Below are 19597 nucleotides of genomic sequence, written 5' to 3' on the forward strand. Positions count from 1 at the left end.
TATTTTATAAGTAAACATTTATTTACCATTTTGACTCCAGTGTCAGTGTTTTGTAACACCGATGCTAACAGAAGTGATAACAGAAGTGATAACAGAAGTGATAACAGAAGTGATAACAGAAGTGATAACAGAAGTGATAACAGTGTCCAGGATATTTCAGCTACATTAAATATGTAAATCTAAATAAATTTTACAAAATCTTCTGCAGTGAATAAACGTGTAGCCCTGGTGAGTTGTTGTGGTGTACGTGGAATGAAACACTCATGGTGCTAATCTCTATATGACTAACTGAAGATATCACACCACTCAGGCATTAAAACAATATTCAGTTAAAATTCTCTAACAGGCTGCAGACAGAAATAAAAGTGTTTACTGAGCAGCTCGAGAACAGATTCATGCTAACGTTTAATTAGCAGCAAAGAAAATCTACAGACAGACAAACAGACACATACACTACACACTTACACACACACACTACACATTTACACACATACACTATACACACAACACACTTACACACACACACTACACATTTACACACATACACTATACACACACTACACACTTACACACACACACTACACATTTACACACATACACTATACACACACTACACACACATACAAACATACAAACACATTTTACACACTACACACTTGCAAATGCACACACATTACACACTTACACACACACACACATTACACACATGCACACACACATAGACAGACAAACAGATACACTACACACTTGCACACACACATACACACCACACACACAAATACACACACGTCTGCATACTTAAATGTACATAAAAAAGATACACAAAAACAAACTTTTTGACCCACAATAACAGATAAGCTACATTTACATCATCATAAAGACATTGTGCTAAAGGCTAATACTTGAGTTAATGTCTACATATAATGTGATCTGTAAGGTTACTGATGAATCATAGAGTTATTAGTGATGCTGTGAAAAATCTAACACCAGGAAATTAGCGAAGATATCAGACATCATTATATCAGTAGTCACAGGAGTGTACACTCGATTTCTAACATCATATGAAGGTCTTTATGTTTTATATAACCATCTCTATATAAGTATTTTAGATAAAGCTCTCAGATATATGCTCAGTATATTCAGATGAACCATCAGTAAAGGTGAAGAGAAGGAGGAGAAGGAGGAGAAGGAGGACGAGAACATGCTTGCCCATCTGTTAAAGTATCACAATTTCACCTTTGGTTCTCAAACAGAAGAATAAAAGCAGCAGAAATGAGAGAGACGAGCAGAAAGATTTTAAGTGTCACCTGCTGCAATGTAAAGACTGTGACTGTTGTCCCTTGTGGCTCTGCTTTGCACTGCTACATTCTCAGATTAGATTCTAATAGCAAGCTATCTAAGTTCTAGCTACATACACTGAAAGATCACATAATTATCATCATGTGGAATGAAATAGTTCAGTGTGTTTTTGTTCTATTCTACGGCTATTTTATAAAAACGTTTTAGCTGTCAATAAACATGTTGTTTTAAGGAGAACATATACATCACTCCGTCACAGTTCGCTAGTTTTTCGCTAGTAGTTCGCCTTGCTCTCTAGATCAAACTTACAAACATGAGATCGTGATGGTTTACGTCACCTTACTCATCAGTACAACAGTGTTTTGGTGTCACTGATGAACAAAGTCATATATTTTGATATTTAGGGAATAAAAACACAATACTGATGTTCAAAAAGCTGTTAGGTTTTCTGGAATAAACTTGTAACTTTAGGCAACTTTCTTTTAACTTTCTTGTTCATAACAAGAGTTTACAAGCCAACCGTTTTATTATTATTCTTATTTCAGATCATTTTAAAGCCATGTCATTGAAATAATTTTGGAAATGTAATAAACAAACAAGTTAATAACTAATGAAATGCATGATTTGTGCATCATGTAATTATTTACGTTCTTCACAGTTGCGGTATTTTATTAAATTAATTTTACTTAACACACTTAACAACTTTTTTTTATTTAATAAAGTTAGGGCAGTGTTTTGATTCGATAAAAAAAACATACTTTTTTAGGGAGTTTTTATTTTAATATGAACACAACTCCTGAGTGAGTTACAGGAATTAAATGCTAAGTGCAATTAAAGTGTAAATCTAATCGGAAGGAGATTTTTCTGTTGATGTCTGTTGATCATTCGGTCTGATTTCTACAGTCACTGCACCTTTATAATATGTGAATAAAAGAGTTGATATTGAGAAACTCACTAGCTGCAGTGATTATCCAGGAAAGGGCTATTTGAACTGATATAACACCATATTTTACACACATTATCCATGTTGAGTAACTCAATACAACACAGAAATCAAATTTCAGATACCCTAGAAGTTTGAAGAATTGTACAATATCGTCCTGGTTTATGCTACAGAATGAGAAAAGATGTAAAGCTCCTTTATTTGTATTGTTATGGCGTGATTTGTCCGGTAGAGGGAGACAAAGTAGCGTAAAATATTTAAAGTAAAAATCCCTTAAAGTTCACTGTGATTGGTTTTGTAGCTCAGTAAAGGTGGAACTCGTGTGTTAGCTTAGTAAAGTGGACTAAAGTGGATCAGCTGTGGTTTATTTATCTCTCTCTTTTTTTCTCTCTCTCACACACAGACACACACACAAGGACACAGACACACACACACACACACACACACACACACACACACACAGACACACACACAAGGACACAGACACACACAGACACACACACAGACACACACACACAGACACACACACAGACACATACAGACACACACACAGACACACACACAGACACACACAGAAATACACACAAACACACACACACAGACATACAGAAATACACACAGACACACACAGACAGACACACAGACACACACAGACACACTCAGACACAGACAGACAGACACACACACAAACACACACACAAACACACACAGACACACACACACAGACACACACACAGACACATACAGACACACACAGACACACACACAGACACACACAGACACACAGAAATACACACACAAACACAGACACACAGAAATACACAGAGACACACACAGACAGACACACAGACACACCCAGACACACACAGACAGACACACACACAAACACACACACACAGTAGAAGTTTATTTGCGTAGTTTGCGTGCCTCCTTCTTTCCTGCTGCTCTTCTTCTTCTCGTTGGTTTCATGGCCTTGAGAGCAGGCAGAGTCTGGAGAGTTTCAGCTGTCTTGTTGGACCAGTACAGAACATCCTGCAGAACCTGGAGGATCCATTTCTTCAAAGCAAACACTCCACTATCCACCAAGTCCTTTGCCTTATAAACACAAACACACACACACACACACACACACACACACACACACACACAGTTATGCTTCACAACTTTTTATTATTTTTATTCAATTTTTTGGTATAGTTTTAAGAATGTATATTAAAAACAACAGGAAGATCAATTAAACGCAGCATATTTGTTGTATATTTTATGAATATATTAATTCAGATTTTATACCCAACTGAATGTAACTTAGATCATATAAATAAATTGCCATGATGTAAGATGTTAGAAATAAATCTGAGTACATATCTCAGTACCTCAGCGTCACACCTCTTTCCCTCCACCAGGAGGCGCTCTGTGCTGGACACCAGGTAGTTCAGTCGCTCTCTGACAGTCTTTCTCTGTTTTGAGTATTCATCCTCAGGTCTTTCAGGGAAGATGGCATCCTCGTGGGTTATGGCTTTGTCCAGCAGATGGAGACACTTTCGAAGAGCTGCCTGCAGGAAGCAGATTTTCTCAGAGGGGGAGAGTTGAGATGTTAATGGAGGGATGGACACCAACTGTGACTCAGACACAGAGTTAGACATGAGAGATTCACGGGCAGTCTGGAACAGGAGGAAGAACAGAGGACAGCAGATGAGATTAAAATCAGAACCAGTTAGAGTGGTTGAATTAGGGGGTATCAGGGATGTGGTAGCCTAGTGGTTAAGGTGTTGGGCTACTAATCAGAAGGTTGTGAGTTCGATTCCTATGTCCACCAAGCTCCCACTGCTGGGCCCCTGAGCAAGGCCCTTAACCCTCAGTTGCTCAGATGTATGAAAAATGAGATTAAATGTAAGTCCCTCTGGATAAGGGCGTCTGCTGTAAATGTAAATTACCCTACTGCCCTGCTGAGGCAGGATATCTGGGCAAAGGGGCGTCACTAGGCCCTTTTTAGGGGGGCTTTAGCCTTCTGCCCAGCCCCCCTAAAAAATTATTTGATTAATTATTTTTTGATGGCTTCAGTCGCCTTTAAAAACGCATTTGAAGCGGCGACAAGCTGCGTCATGTTTCGGCTCCTCCCCTGAACTGAGTCTGCGTGGATTCAGCGCGTTTTTCAATCCGCAGGGACGCCGAGCAGAGCGAACATCAGAGAGTACAAGGTGTGTGTGCTTTTATTGATGGACTGCTATGATATGACATCTGCATCGGTGCAGGTCACTGGACCAATACAGTACAATACAAAACAGTTTGGTTTCTCATCCAATGCGTCTTCGCTGCGTTCAACTTCAGCCCTTATCACAGTGTGATAGTTGTTTTTTCTTCCAACAAAAATGAAGCGATTAACACCCATGAAAACATACTTTAGAAAACGACCATGATTTATTTTAATTGACCTTTTAAAATGTAAAACACATTATTGTGTATTTTGGCATTACAAATATGCAGCCATGCACAGAAATGATTAAAGACACATCATTATATTGTCTGAAACACTAAATGGCACAACTCACAACTCAAAATTGTCGAGTGACTGGTCACATCTAAATTTTTCATTTTTTACAGTGAAATACAGGGAATACAATGGAATAGTGGATTGCAATAAGGTTAGTAGTATACAACCCTACCCTGGGGGGCTCTGCCCCCCTAAAATGAAAATTCTAGAATCGCCCCTGTCTGGGCATAACATTTTCCTTCTAATCCCAGTGCAATAATCCCATTTTTTTTTATAATCCCAGTCTTTTATGTTTTTAGGTTTCGGCATATCCTAGATGCTGTATTCTAGCACATTCTCTTATTGTTGATTTATAAGAAAATAAAGCGCACGAGGGTTACTACTACATCATCTTTAACCCAGAAGACTTCATACCTCTTCACTGACTTTAGTTGTATTGTGTCGACAAGTTCTGTTCTTGATGTCCTCCGTATCGTTCACATGCGTCCATGGTTCAATGCTACTGACAGTAAGTTCTCACTCACTCACTCATTTTCTACCGCTTATCCGAACTACCTCGGGTCACGGGGAGCCTGTGCCTATCTCAGGCGTCATCGGGCATAAAGGCAGGATACACCCTGGACGGAGTGACAACCCATCCCAGGGCACACACACACACACTCTCATTCACTCACGCAATCACACACTACGGACAATTTTCCAGAGATGCCAATCAACCTACCATGCATGTCTTTGGACCGGGGGAGGAAACCGGAGTACCCGGAGGAAACCCCCGAGGCACGGGGAGAACATGCAAACTCCACACACACAAGGTGGAGGTGGGAATCGAACCCCCAAACCTGGAGGTGTGAGGAGAACGTGATAACCACTAAGCCACCGTGCCTCCTGACAGTAAGTTCTTTTTAGAAATCTGTTCAGTAGTGAATGAGCTGAGATACTAAACAGAATAAATCCATTTAGGTATTTAAATGGCAGCCGTTGTTAAGCCACTCCTTAAGAAACTACATGTTGATTCCAAGCTCTAGGATTACACAACAATCTACAACAGGTCATAACAGATCAAAGATTCAGCAGATGTTTCTCACCCAATATCTCTAATTCTACTCTAAACGGTAATAATAAGAGCGATCAGGTCAGTGGTGGGTAAAGGCCTCAGTGTCCTGCTGCTCAACTCAGATTGTGATTATGACTCTGTTTTGATTCTGATTACGTACCGTAGACCTGAACGTTAAACAGAAATACAGACCATATTTGCTTGATAGCAGTTATGGAGACGTTCGTAGTTTAAAATGGCGTCCCTCAAGGTTCGTTTCTGGGTCCTGTATTAATCTCGCTTTAGTAAAGAAGCTGCTCTACATAACCTTTAGAAACTAGTGCATGCCTTTCTAACATCTAGATTGGACTATTACACCATGTCACTGACTGCCATTTTAAAGGAAACCTCCAACCTATATGACTTTACATGTTTACACTCATCATTCACTTTATTAGGAACACCTGAACATTCATGCTGCGATACAGTTAGCCAATCATATAGCTGTAGTCCACAAGATCATGCAGGTGCAGGTCAAGAGCTTCAGTCTGATCTCTGTGACTTTAACTGTGTTGGTGTTAGACGTGCTGGATTGAGTTTTTCAGAAACTGCTGATCTCCTGCTAGGATTTTCACACAATAGTCTCTAGAGTTTACACAGAATGGTGCGGAAAAAAAAGAAAAAAAAACACTGAGTGAGAGACAGATCTGTGGGTGGAAAAATCTTGATGATGATGAGAGCTCAGAGGAGAATTGTCAGATTATTTTGAGCTGCCAGGAAGTCTCCTTTACCCATCATAACCTCCACTCTATCTCCCCTTCCTCTGTAGCATCTGGCACTCTTTCATCTCTTCCTGATCCTGACTCCTACTCCTCACTACCCACAGAAACTTTCCTCTCCTCTCTTTCCTCAACAATGCACCCTCTTTGTCCTCTGTCCACTAAACCAGGAAGACATTTTGTTCTGCTTCTTGGCTGTCAGATGTGATGCACAGCAGTGAGAAAGTGTAAGAAATCACAACTCAATGCAGATCTTTCCTCTTAATGTACGCTCGTGGGCAAATTCTCATCCAAAGTAACTCCTGTCGAGGCTTCTTTATTCAAGGAAAAGCTTCACCTTGTACAGTAAATCCAACTGTTGCAGAATTACAACATCGCTTTTTAACAATTTTTAAAAAAGGCCTGCGAATGTTTTTTTTTCTCAAGACCACATTTACATAGTTAACGGGTTCTATTGTTTGTTCTCATAATGCTATCGGATAGAAGAAGTGTTTACAGGTCCGGTCATTTGGCCATGAACTCACTCTACCTGCAAACTTCATGTTGAGCTCATCATTTTTTGCATGACTGGATTTGTCAAGATTCATTCATTCACTCACTCATCTTCTACCTCTTATCTGAACTACCTCGGGTCACGGGGAGCCTGTGCCTATCTCAGGCGTCATCGGGCATCAAGGCAGGATACACCCTGGACGGAGTGCCAACCCATCACAGGGCACACACACACACACACACACACACTCTCATACACTACGGACAATTTTCCAGAGATGCCAATCAACCTACCATGCATGTCTTTGGACCGGGGGAGGAAACCGGAGTACCCGGAGGAAACCCCCGAGGCACGGGGAGAACATGCAAACTCCACACACACAAGGTGGAGGCGGGAATCGAACCCCCAACCCTGGAGGTGTGAGGCGAACGTGCTAACCACTAAGCCACCGTAGTAGTTTTTTGTTTGTTACTTAACGTCTAAACGGTTTTGAGATTTTGCCCGAGTAGCAGTTTATAGCATCAGGAGATAGAAAAGCAGGCTCTGAATGCTCTGGATGTTTTTGAGGTGATGCCTGTTGCATTGTTCAGGGACAGGTATAAATGGTCTTGAATATGAACCTGTGATATGGGGGATGCATGTGTTCCTTTTATTATGATAAGTAGAGAGTATAATACAGTAGGCCGTCCAGAGAGTATTGTTTGAATGTAGTAGTGGAATTTTGATGAGCATTTGCATTGAACTGATAATACTTTGATGGATAATACTTAGATCTATCTTTCAGTTAGTCTATTCTTTCTGTTTATCTACTACAGTATAAGACTCATGAAAGAGATACTGAACAGGAGACAGTTTCAGGCACAACTTGTAACCTCTCTCATCCTGGTGAACACACACAACACAACACCCAAGAGACCATCTTCAGGGAAAACATTCACGCAGAACGTGACATCAGGAAGCCATTCGGATCCTCAGAAAAGACCGTCCTCAACAGATGTGAGTCCCTCAGCCAAGAGGACATCGGACCACCCACCACCGGATGTACGCAAAGATATTTTTGCACATTTCCCAGTTAAGGCGAAGAGAGGATGCTGCAGACGTAATGGATACACAAACACACTGTGTAGCAAGTGCAATGTTCGCCTGTGCTTCTCAGAAGAAAAGAACTGTTTTAGGGACTTTCACTTAGGGACATTAATCACAGACTTCAAACCACACTGAAAGTGACAGAAGAAAAAGTTTTTCAAATTTTTTTTTCATATTAATAAATGCTTATTCATAAAAAACATATGATTGTTATGTGATTATTACTTATGATATATACTGTTATGGGGCTTCTGCGCAAGATCCTCGTAATCTCCACAATATCTTCTCTTCACTACTTAACCCATGGCTCCACCTGCTTCATCATCCCTGACTGCTGAAGACTTTGCCTATTTTTACAATGAGAAAATCTGCCAGACTTTCACATGTGCTCTGACTACACCTACATTTCACAGTCAGGATTCTCCTACTCCTGAAGAAACCTGCTCTGGATCCATCAGACATCAGTAACTAGAGACCGGTATCACTTCTCTCCGAGTCTATGAGACTCTCTTGTCCACACTCAGGAGTCTTGGGATTTGCGGATCAGCGTGGGAATGGTTCGCTTCCTACCTGGAAGGACGCTCATATCAGGTAACATGGAGGGGAGTGACATCTGCTCCACACAGACTCTCCACTGGCGTCCCACAGGGCTCAGTACTTGGTCCTCTTCTTTTCTCCCTGTATACTCACTCTCTTGGTGAAGTTATTTCTTCACATGGGTTCTCTTACCACTGCTATGCTGATGATACACAACTTATCTTCTCTTTCCCACCCTCAGATACCACAGCTTCTGATCGGATCTCAGCACGTCTGGCAGAAATTTCATCATGGATGACTGCTCATCAGTTAAAGCTCAATCCTAACAAAACTGAACTGCTGATCATCAGGTGATTCATCCCCAGGTCATGACCTTGCTATATCCCTGCATAACGATCTGATCTCCCCTTCAGCCACAGCTCACAACCTTGGGGTAACCATGGACAATCAACTGTCCTTTTCCTCTCATGTTGCTAATGTGACTCGCTCATGTCGGTTTCTTCTCTACAACATTAAATTTGGCCATTTTTATCCACACAGGTACTTGTTCAGTCTCTTGCCATCTCAACACTGGACTACTGCAGCTCTCTCTGGCAGGTCTACCTATGAATGCAATTCATCCTCTGCAAATGATCCAAATGCTCCCTCTTATCTCAAAGCCCTCATCACTCCTCACACCGCACCTCACTCCCTCAGATCTACCAGCACTGCTCGACTGGTCCCACCATCTCTCAGGGTAAGAATGAGGTTTACAGCAAGACTCTTTTCTGAGGTGGTGGAATGAACCCCTAGATGTCCGAACAGCTGAGTCACTGGTTATTTTTAAACAATATGCAAAGACTTACCTAGTCTCTAACCTAGTGAACGAGTGTTAATGTATTCATTAAGACTTCAAAGCACTTCTGTATGTCGCTCTGGATAAGAGAGTCTGCCAAACGGCATAAACGTATGTCTACAGTAACTCATACAATCACGCTGTACATCGGTGGCGAGCAAAAGAACCTTGAGGTGGATGAGGTACAACAGCAGAAGACCACCACAGGTTCTTCTCCTGCAGCCATAAACAGGAATCTGAGGCTCATGAGCACAGACTCATCCACATCGGACAAGATGAAGATTAGAAAAAAAAAATCACCTGGACTTTTCCAGTCTTCAGCTGTTTAGTTTCTGTGTGTGCGCCTCGGACTGTGTCAGCTTCCCGAGCTTGGCTTTTAGCTCCTCCAAAAAAGAAAAGCTTCTTTCATCACTTTTTTTTTATTTTCCGGTGAATTTCAGCATCATATTAATAAGAATTTATCGGAGTCGTCAGAGCAAATGTTGGACTCGGAGTCCTAGAAGGCAGTGAGCTGTGAGATGCCGAGTGTGAGGATAGAGATGGTCTTACAGAGTGTACAGATGAGGACGTGAGAGAGCCGGACAGACTGAAGGACTAAAACACTGCTGCATCGCTCTCTTTAGGTGAAGCAAGAGCTACCCATGGAATGGGGAAGTCGTGGCCTAATAGTTGGAGAGTCTGTCTCCTAATCCTAAGGTTGTGGGTTCGAGTCTCTGGCCGGCAATACCACGACTGAGGTGCCCTTGAGCAAGGCACCGAACCCCTCCAACTGCTCCCCAGGCACCGCAGCATAAATGGTTGCCCACTGCTCTGGGTGTGTGTTCACGGTGTGTGTGTTCACTGCTGTGTGTGTGTGTTCACTTTGGGTTAAATGCAGAGAACAAATTCTGAGTGGGTCACCGTACTTAGCCGTATGTCACGTCACAATTATGGGTAATGTCAGAAACTGCTCGTTGTTACCCAATGTTTAAACTGGAGAACGCAGCACTCTTCCCAGGAACTCCTTAATGAACAACACTTATTCCCACTCAGAGGAATGAGTAAGCAGTTTCTGAGCAGCACAAACAGCTCGGGTCAGGGGGAGTATGGAAGACCAGGATGTACTGTATGGCAAGAGATAAGTCACTGATAAAGCATTTAGAGCCTCACACACACACACACATACACACACACACACACACACACACACACACACACACACACACACCAAAAGCCTGAAGAGTTTATTTTAAGTAGACTGTTGACTGCACATTAAGTGTTAGTAGAGTGAAAATCTGTGTTTAAACTATGTTTAATTAATCATTAAAGAGAAAGCACAGGAGGGGTAGTAATTTATTCTTCATGTTCTGACAAGAACAGACCTGTGTGTGTGTGTGAGTGTGTCAGCTACATTGTTGTAATTCCAAACCTGCTCATATGCTCCAGGCTACTAACCCATGTAACCCTGACACTCTGGCATTTAGGTAATGGGAACAGGGGAGTGGTTTAATCATTCAGCTCATAACCATAAACACATTTGATTACAGAAACCCTGAACGCTGCAGCAGAACCAAAATGTGAGCCAAAGAACACGAGTGGGATGTGGAGAGACGATGTGCAGAATGAAGCTTCTTATTTTCCAAGTGTTTACTGTGATCACTGCGTACACAAACACACACACACCATTTATTCATTCATTTCTCCTGCGCAATAACGTTCCCTCTGAGACCGATCGCTCTACACACTGAGATACATTCAGGGGCCGAAGACGGGATGTGCCGAAATGTCTTGTGAGTAAATATGTGACGAGGATGACGTTATTCTTCATCTCCGTGTTTCATTTCTGTTATGTCACTTTATCCTTCTGTAAACTCATCAGAATCCAGTTAGAGCAGAAATAAGCTGCTAAAACTCCCAGTAACTAGGTTCAGTGTCTAGTCTAGTGTTGTATTCTTTTTTATTTGGTGTCAGATCAGTCGTGTTCTCTTTTGTTCGTGTTTCTGTGTGTTGTTATTATTTTTCTCTGTTTCTTTTCAAACAGAGGGAAAGGAATCACAGGACAGAAGGACAGAAGGACAGAAGGACAGATCCCCTCCTTCTCATCCCCTGTGACAAGTGGTAGATTGTCCTCAGCTGTGCCGTCTTTACGGTCATGTGTGAAGCCGTATAATGGCAAGAAGAAATGGTCATAGGTTCAGAAAACAACTTTTCCCCCCAAGAGCTTTCTCCAGAGCAGAAACTCTGTGTTAGTTACTAATGTTACCAGTTCCTTCATCAGTCCTTTCTTTTCTTTGTGTTTCTTTGTGTTACTACTGTAGAAGCGAATATGTTTGCTATCTTAATGGTTGCTTATGTGGAGATTGTTGGGAGGTCAGTGACATTTTTGTTTATCTCACTTTTTTCCTGTTTTGTGGCCAGAAGCGAAGCGTTCATTTTGTTTTTGTTTAGTTAGATGTTTTACTCCCCCAGACAGATTGCTTTGTGTTTGTTACTTTGGCCTTAACCCCTCCTGAAGTTACCATCGTTATGTGAGATGTTGTAGCTCAGTGTTTAAGGTGTTCGTCTACTGATCGGAAGGTCGTTGGTTTGAATCCCAGGTCCACCAAGTTGCCACTGCAGGGCCCCTGAGCAAGGCCCTTAACCCTCAATTGCTCAGGTGTATAAACTGAAATAAGAAAGTCACTCTGGATAAGAGTGTGTGTTAAGTGTTGTTATAATAATTATTATTATTAGTCGTATATTGTCTTTGATTTTAGAGTTGTAAATAAAAATCTTGAAGGTACTTTGTTCTTGCTGTCTCAGGGATCTTTTTATTATCTTTAATATCTTTTTTCTTGTTGCTTCCATGTGCACATCTAGACTAAAGTGGAGCATAAGATGAGTTACATAAACCTAGGGTTAGGCTAACCCTGTCATGACTGAGAGAACCTGTGCTAAAGATTGGTCTGTGCTTAGAAAGAGGACACTTTGAAGTGGTTAAGTTTTGTTTCTCTTCATGTTCCCACTTTGGATGAGGGCCATGAGCAGATCTATTTACAGTCTGAAGCAGGAAGAACAAATTCGTACTTATTCCTCCGGTCGATCGTCATCTCGTCCTTTCTTTTTAAATTAAGGCCATGGTTGTTCGAAAACTGCCTTCTTTCTCACGTGACGTCTCCAGCCGTGTAGCTAGTGTCTGGTCTGCTCAATTACTTTTCATCTAAATAATTTACTACAACAGAAGCTCCAACAGAAGCTTTGCTGGTTCATTTAAAAAAAAACAACGGAGTCACTGAACTACAGACAGATTTTGAATACGTTTAAAATATCAGACTGATAGGAAGACTGTGGCCTACAGGACAAATGGCCGCTGCCCTTTCGGAATCGGTTGCTACAATCTCTTAGATAATTCTGATTGAGTTTTAGTTTCCAAAATAAATTATGATGCTATGACATCAACACATTTGCCCATTTAGACTTTTAAAATGAAAGCGAAGCTCAGTAGGTCATAAGTTCGCTGCTAATATCTTACCTCTCATCAAGAAAAACATTGCATTTGCTAACATTGCATCTCAAAGCATCTCATTAGGTCTGATCAGATTCTGTTTTTTATTTTTTATTTTTTTTATTTAACATTTAAAAAAAAATTTCTTTTATTTTGGCCCAACATACTGTGAGCTCATTAACAAAAACAAGAAACGTCTGATCTCACACTGCAGCGAGGTTCCAGCTCCATCTGAATCAACAACACTCTTTACAATACTGACTGTTTGTGGCTACATCCATGAAAATGTTTAAGTAAATAAAACTAGCTACAACTAACAATAATCATCACAGTATGTCTGCATTCGGTATTTAAACCTGAAGGGGGCGTGGCCTAAATTGGCTGATCTTTCCTTCTTTTCTTGCTATCAGATACGAAGCCTACCACTCCACCTTGGAAACAGTGAATAAGAGCGGGAGAAAAACAAACAAATGTAGAAGTGTGAGCAGTGTGAGCATGGTGTAAGTCCATGTGCACCAGTCAGCGAGCAAGTGAGCAGGAACGGCAGTTCTAACTGACAGCAGGCAGCGCTAACACCCTGACAGATAAATGCCCCACTCCACATACCTGAGCTGACCGTTTGCTCAGGCTTGGCTAGTGCTGCTCTGACAGACAGGGAGAGAGAAAACATCTAGAACTCTTAATCTCCAGAAAAGCAGGACGAATTAAACCCAGTGATCTCTGAGCTGGTTTTATTCCCCAGTGAGATCCTGACCAGGCAGTTACTAAAGATGAATGAATGAACGGCAGGAAAAAACAAACAAACAAACAAACAAACAAACACTTGACGTGTGCGTTATCTGTTCACTCTCAGTGATGTTCTCGTGTTCAGCTATTACACTACTACGTAACACAATCAGAATGTTCTTTAAATACATGGAGCAGTAAACAGTGATGAATCATGAGAACAGTGTAAAACAGAGCACTTACGTATAAGTCCAGTAACTGGGTGCAGTCTCTGTGCAGCAGCTTGGCCAGAGCCACTGTTTTGTCCTTTGAAGGCATTTAATTAAACTCACTCTAACTCCCTCTGGGAGGTTTACGACAGATGACGTAGGTTTATAAGTGGTTATAGGAGTTAAACCATCTTTAAACAAGATTTCTTTCTGGTTGTTTCGTCTGTCGCACGCAGCTGAGTTACTTTCCTAAACTTCCAGGTCCATTCATTAAATTACAGTGTGTTTTAAAGTGTACAGCTGCTCCGCCCTCTGTCTCTCTCTCTCTCGCTCTCTCTCTCACTCTCTCTCTCTCTCCCTCAGTCTCTCTCTCAACCCCCTCTCTCTCAGCCTCTCTCTCTCTCTCTCTCTCTCTCTCACACTCCCTTTCTCTCCCCCCCTTTCCCCCTTACCCCCCCTCTCCCTCTCTCATGCCTGTATGTATAAAGGACACAGCACAGAACAGAAAGAGGATCGAAGGTGGAAACAAAAAAATTCCACTGGGATTAAGCAATTTGCGCTTGTGCTCCTCAACTGTGGTTGCTTGGCAACAACATTTTTTTTTTTACACAAGTCTTGAAAGTACTTTAAATAACAATATTTTTAAATAATACCTTCTCATTTAAGCAGTAAAAGCAGGATTCACCTTTAGCATTCTGGTACGTCTCTGTGTCAGCCATTTTGAGTGGGTCAAAGGTTCCTGGTGAACTCAGTGTGTTTGTACACAATAGTGTATTTGTACACACGAGTGCTTGTACACAAGAGTGTGCTTGTACACAAGAGTGTGTTTGTACACAAGAGTGTGTTTGTACACAAGTGTGTTTATACACACAAGTGTCTTTGTACACGAGTGTGTTTGTACACAAGAGTGTGTTTGTACACAAGAGTGTGTTTGTACACAATAGTGTGTTTGTACACAAGTGTGTGTTTGTACACAAGTGTGTTTGTACACAAGAGTGTGTTTGTACACAAGTGTGTGTTTGTACACAAGAGTGTGTTTGTACACAAGAGTGTGTTTGTACACACACTGTTCATCTCACTGTAGATACACTACATGTGTGAATGTGTGTGATCATCAGACCTGTAAGTGCTTCTGTTACCACACAGAACATGTGTGTGTGTATGTGTGTGTGTTTGTATATGTATGTGTGTGTGTGTGTGTGTGTGTGTGTGTGTGTGTGTGTGTGTTATATATTTTAGCTAGATGTAAAACACACAGCTTGTGCTTTAGTTTCCTCTGATTCAGTCAGACACACATTTAGGACTCAATGCTCAGAGATTTCTCTTACAATGCAACAGTAAAATAAGTCACTACATTTAAACTACACAAACATATAAATAACAAATATCGAACATATATATCTATATTATATAAACACAACTTTAATCTAACACTTGTTTACTTTTAAATATTGGTATAATAATAGATTTAGGTTTATAACAGAATTGAATGTAATTTAACAACATAAGCATTAATACTTGTTCATGAAACAAAGCTTTAAACTTTCTTTAGGACTGTCAGGAAATAGGTTTGTTTAATGACCACCAGCCTCACGGTGGCGCTAATGCGCATGCGTCAGCACTGCTAAGGAGAACAGAAGAACAAAGAAGTTCCGCATTAACAGGAAGTTGACGGATAAAGAGATCTGTGCTGTAAACACAATAATTGTGAACATAATCAGTGATGAACTCACTGGTGGGATACAGAGTGTCATCTGACTCAGAGGATGAAGAGGGGACACAGAGCAGAGCAGCACAGTGAGTACAGGATCAGCACAAATGTACACTGTGTTAAGTGTCTAATGTACTCTTTATTAGGAACTTATAACCACCAGCAGCTCTGTATCATACACAGTGTGTGTGTGTGTGTGTGTGTGTGTGTGTGTGTGTGTGTGTGTGTGTGTGTGTGTGTGTGTGTGTGTGTGTGTGTGTGTGTGTGTGGTTATATAGTGTCTGTATACCAGTTATAGTTATATAGTATCTGTATACTAGTTATACTAGTTATATAGTGTCTGTATACTAGTTATATAGTGTCTGTATACTAGTTATAGTTATATAGTGTCTGTATACTAGTTATATAGTGTCTGTATACTAGTTATAGTTATATAGTGTCTGTATACTAGTTATATAGTGTCTGTATACTAGTTATAGTTATATAGTGTCTGTATACTAGTTATAGTTATATAGTATCTGTATACTAGTTATACTAGTTATATAGTGTCTGTATACTAGTTATAGTTATATAGTGTCTGTATACTAGTTATAGTTATATAGTGTCTGTATACTAGTTATACTAGTTATATAGTGTCTGTATACTAGTTATAGTTATATAGTGTCTGTATACTAGTTATAGTTATATAGTATCTGTATACTAGTTATACTAGTTATATAGTGTCTGTATACTAGTTATATAGTGTCTGTATACTAGTTATAGTTATATAGTGTCTGTATACTAGTTATAGTTATATAGTGTCTGTATACTAGTTATATAGTGTCTGTATACTAGTTATAGTTATATAGTGTCTGTATACTAGTTATATAGTGTCTGTATACTAGTTATAGTTATATAGTATCTGTATACTAGTTATACTAGTTATATAGTGTCTGTATACTAGTTATAGTTATATAGTGTCTGTATACTAGTTATAGTTATATAGTGTCTGTATACTAGTTATACTAGTTATATAGTGTCTGTATACTAGTTATAGTTATATAGTGTCTGTATACTAGTTATAGTTATATAGTATCTGTATACTAGTTATACTAGTTATATAGTGTCTGTATACTAGTTATATAGTGTCTGTATACTAGTTATAGTTATATAGTGTCTGTATACTAGTTATAGTTATATAGTATCTGTATACTAGTTATATAGTGTCTGTATACTAGTTATATAGTGTCTGTATACTAGTTATAGTTATATAGTGTCTGTATACTAGTTATAGTTATATAGTGTCTGTATACTAGTTATAGTTATATAGTGTCTGTATACTAGTTATAGTTATATAGTGTCTGTATACTAGTTATAGTTATATTGTGTCTGTATACTAGTTATATTGTGTCTGTATACTAGTTATAGTTATATAGTGTCTGTATACTAGTTATAGTTATATAGTGTCTGTATACTAGTTTGTTATATAGTGTCTATACTGGTTATACTAGTTATATAGTGTCTGTATACTAGTTATACTGGTTATATAGTGTCTGTATACTAGTTATAGTTATATAGTGTCTGCATACTAGTTATAGTTATATAGTGTCTGTATACTAGTTAGTTATATAGTGTCTGTATACTAGTTATAGTAATATAGTGTCTGTATACTAGTTATAGTAATATAGTGTCTGTATACTAGTTATAGTTATATAGTGTCTGTATACTAGTTAGTTATATAGTGTCTGTATACTGGTTATACTAGTTATATAGTGTCTGTATACTAGTTATACTGGTTATATAGTGTCTGTATACTAGTTATAGTTATATAGTGTCTGTACACTAGTTATAGTAATATAGTGTCTGTATACTAGTTATAGTTATATAGTGTCTGTATACTAGTTAGTTATATAGTGTCTGTACACTAGTTATAGTAATATAGTGTCTGTATACTAGTTAGTTATATAGTGTCTGTATACTAGTTATAGTTATATAGTGTCTGTATACTAGTTATAGTTATATAGTGTCTGTATACTAGTTATACTGGTTATATAGTGTCTGTATACTAGTTATACTAGTTATATAGTGTCTGTATACTAGTTATAGTTATATAGTGTCTGTACACTAGTTATAGTAATATAGTGTCTGTATACTAGTTATAGTTATATAGTGTCTGTATACTAGTTAGTTATATAGTGTCTGTATACTAGTTATAGTTATATAGTGTCTGTATACTAGTTATAGTTATATAGTGTCTGTATACTGGTTATACTAGTTATATAGTGTCTGTATACTAGTTATACTGGTTATATAGTGTCTGTATACTAGTTATAGTTATATAGTGTCTGTATACTAGTTATACTAGTTATAGTTATATAGTGTCTGTATACTAGTTATATTTATATAGTGTCTATACTAGTGTCTGTATACTAGTTATAGTTATATAGTGTCTGTATACTAGTTAGTTATATAGTGTCTGTATACTGGTTATACTAGTTATATAGTGTCTGTATACTAGTTATACTGGTTATATAGTGTCTGTATACTAGTTATAGTTATATAGTGTCTGTATACTAGTTATACTAGTTATATAGTGTCTGTATACTAGTTATAGTTATATAGTGTCTGTACACTAGTTATAGTAATATAGTGTCTGTATACTAGTTATAGTTATATAGTGTCTGTATACTAGTTAGTTATATAGTGTCTGTGTACTAGTTATAGTTATATAGTGTCTGTATACTAGTTATAGTTATATAGTGTCTGTATACTAGTTATAGTTATATAGTGTCTGTATACTAGTTAGTTATATAGTGTCTGTATACTGGTTATACTAGTTATATAGTGTCTGTATACTAGTTATACTGGTTATATAGTGTCTGTATACTAGTTATAGTTATATAGTGTCTGTACACTAGTTATAGTAATATAGTGTCTGTATACTAGTTATAGTTATATAGTGTCTGTATACTAGTTATACTAGTTATATAGTGTCTGTATACTAGTTATAGTTATATAGTGTCTGTACACTAGTTATAGTAATATAGTGTCTGTATACTAGTTATAGTTATATAGTGTCTGTATACTAGTTATATTTATATAGTGTCTATACTAGTGTCTGTATACTAGGTTATAGTTATATAGTGTCTATACTAGTGTCTGTATACTGTGTCTATACACTATATATATATATATATATATATATATATATATATATATATATATATATATATATATATATATATATATATATATATGTGTGTGTGTGTGTCTACATATACACACACATTATATATATAGTGTATACATATTAGTAATAGTTATATATATTAGCTAGTTATGTAGACACACACACAATATTAGTTATATTATTAGTACATAAACATGAAAAAACTGAACTATGTTACAAGCAGAATCACGTTAAATGTACACTTCCGCCTTCAGGTATTAGACCACGCCCCTACCTGAATCTGATGCTCATACAATGTTAGAAACCACATCAGTACATTTTTATGGAGGCGTCTCATCTGATACTATAAGATACTGATACTGAGGTTATATATATGTTTCTATTACTGTAATAAATATCTGTGTGCAGGAATGAGGAAAATGAGTCCAAACAGAAGAAATCATACAACTTCCTGGTGGAATCTGGATCAGCTTCCAGTGAGTCTGAGCCAGATGAAGAGCAGGAAGATGAACATGACCCAGTGAATGATCTCTCATCTCCTGAACACCCAGTTCCTCCCTCAGTCAGTTCTGCTTCTAATAAACTGCCTTCTCCTGCTTTGGGACGGTTTTGTGTTCCAGTTGGCAGCAGCGTGTTTGCGAACCCTTTTAAAGAACGAGCAGAACAGAAACTCAACGTGCTCCAGAAACACGTCCCGCTCACGTCCCACGCCCAGCCCTCACACATCGGCGGGAAGAGGGTGTGTGTGGCCTACAGGAAAAATGGCCGCTGCCGTTTCGGAATCCGTTGCAAATTTGCTCATGACAGTGACCTGCAGCAAAAC

The 19597-nt window shown here is 38.8% G+C and overlaps 2 protein-coding genes across 2 annotated transcripts in view; one reads left to right on the plus strand and one right to left on the minus strand.

Annotated features, from left to right (window-relative positions):
• Positions 1 to 14249, minus strand: cntf (ciliary neurotrophic factor). Its single transcript, XM_060873244.1, has 3 exons — positions 13929 to 14249; positions 3616 to 3903; positions 1 to 3337 (listed from the first exon to the last, which is right to left on the minus strand). Exons 1-3 carry the CDS (start codon positions 14001 to 14003, stop codon positions 3149 to 3151), a joined length of 552 nt encoding a protein of 183 aa, XP_060729227.1. The 5' UTR covers positions 14004 to 14249; the 3' UTR covers positions 1 to 3148.
• Positions 14250 to 15554: 1305 nt separating this feature from the next.
• The window catches only part of si:ch211-113e8.11 (uncharacterized), a 5324-nt gene continuing 1281 nt past the window's right edge, over positions 15555 to 19597 (plus strand). Inside the window, exons 1-2 of the mRNA XM_060873245.1 lie at positions 15555 to 15691; positions 19183 to 19597. The exon at positions 19183 to 19597 is cut by the window's right edge and continues 1281 nt beyond it. Coding sequence (XP_060729228.1) covers positions 15618 to 15691; positions 19183 to 19597 — 489 coding nt within the window. The 5' untranslated portion in view covers positions 15555 to 15617. The remainder of the gene's footprint in view (positions 15692 to 19182) is intronic.

The sequence above is a fragment of the Tachysurus vachellii genome, chromosome 6 (assembly GCF_030014155.1).
Source record: "Tachysurus vachellii isolate PV-2020 chromosome 6, HZAU_Pvac_v1, whole genome shotgun sequence".
Classification (NCBI taxonomy): domain Eukaryota; kingdom Metazoa; phylum Chordata; class Actinopteri; order Siluriformes; family Bagridae; genus Tachysurus; species Tachysurus vachellii.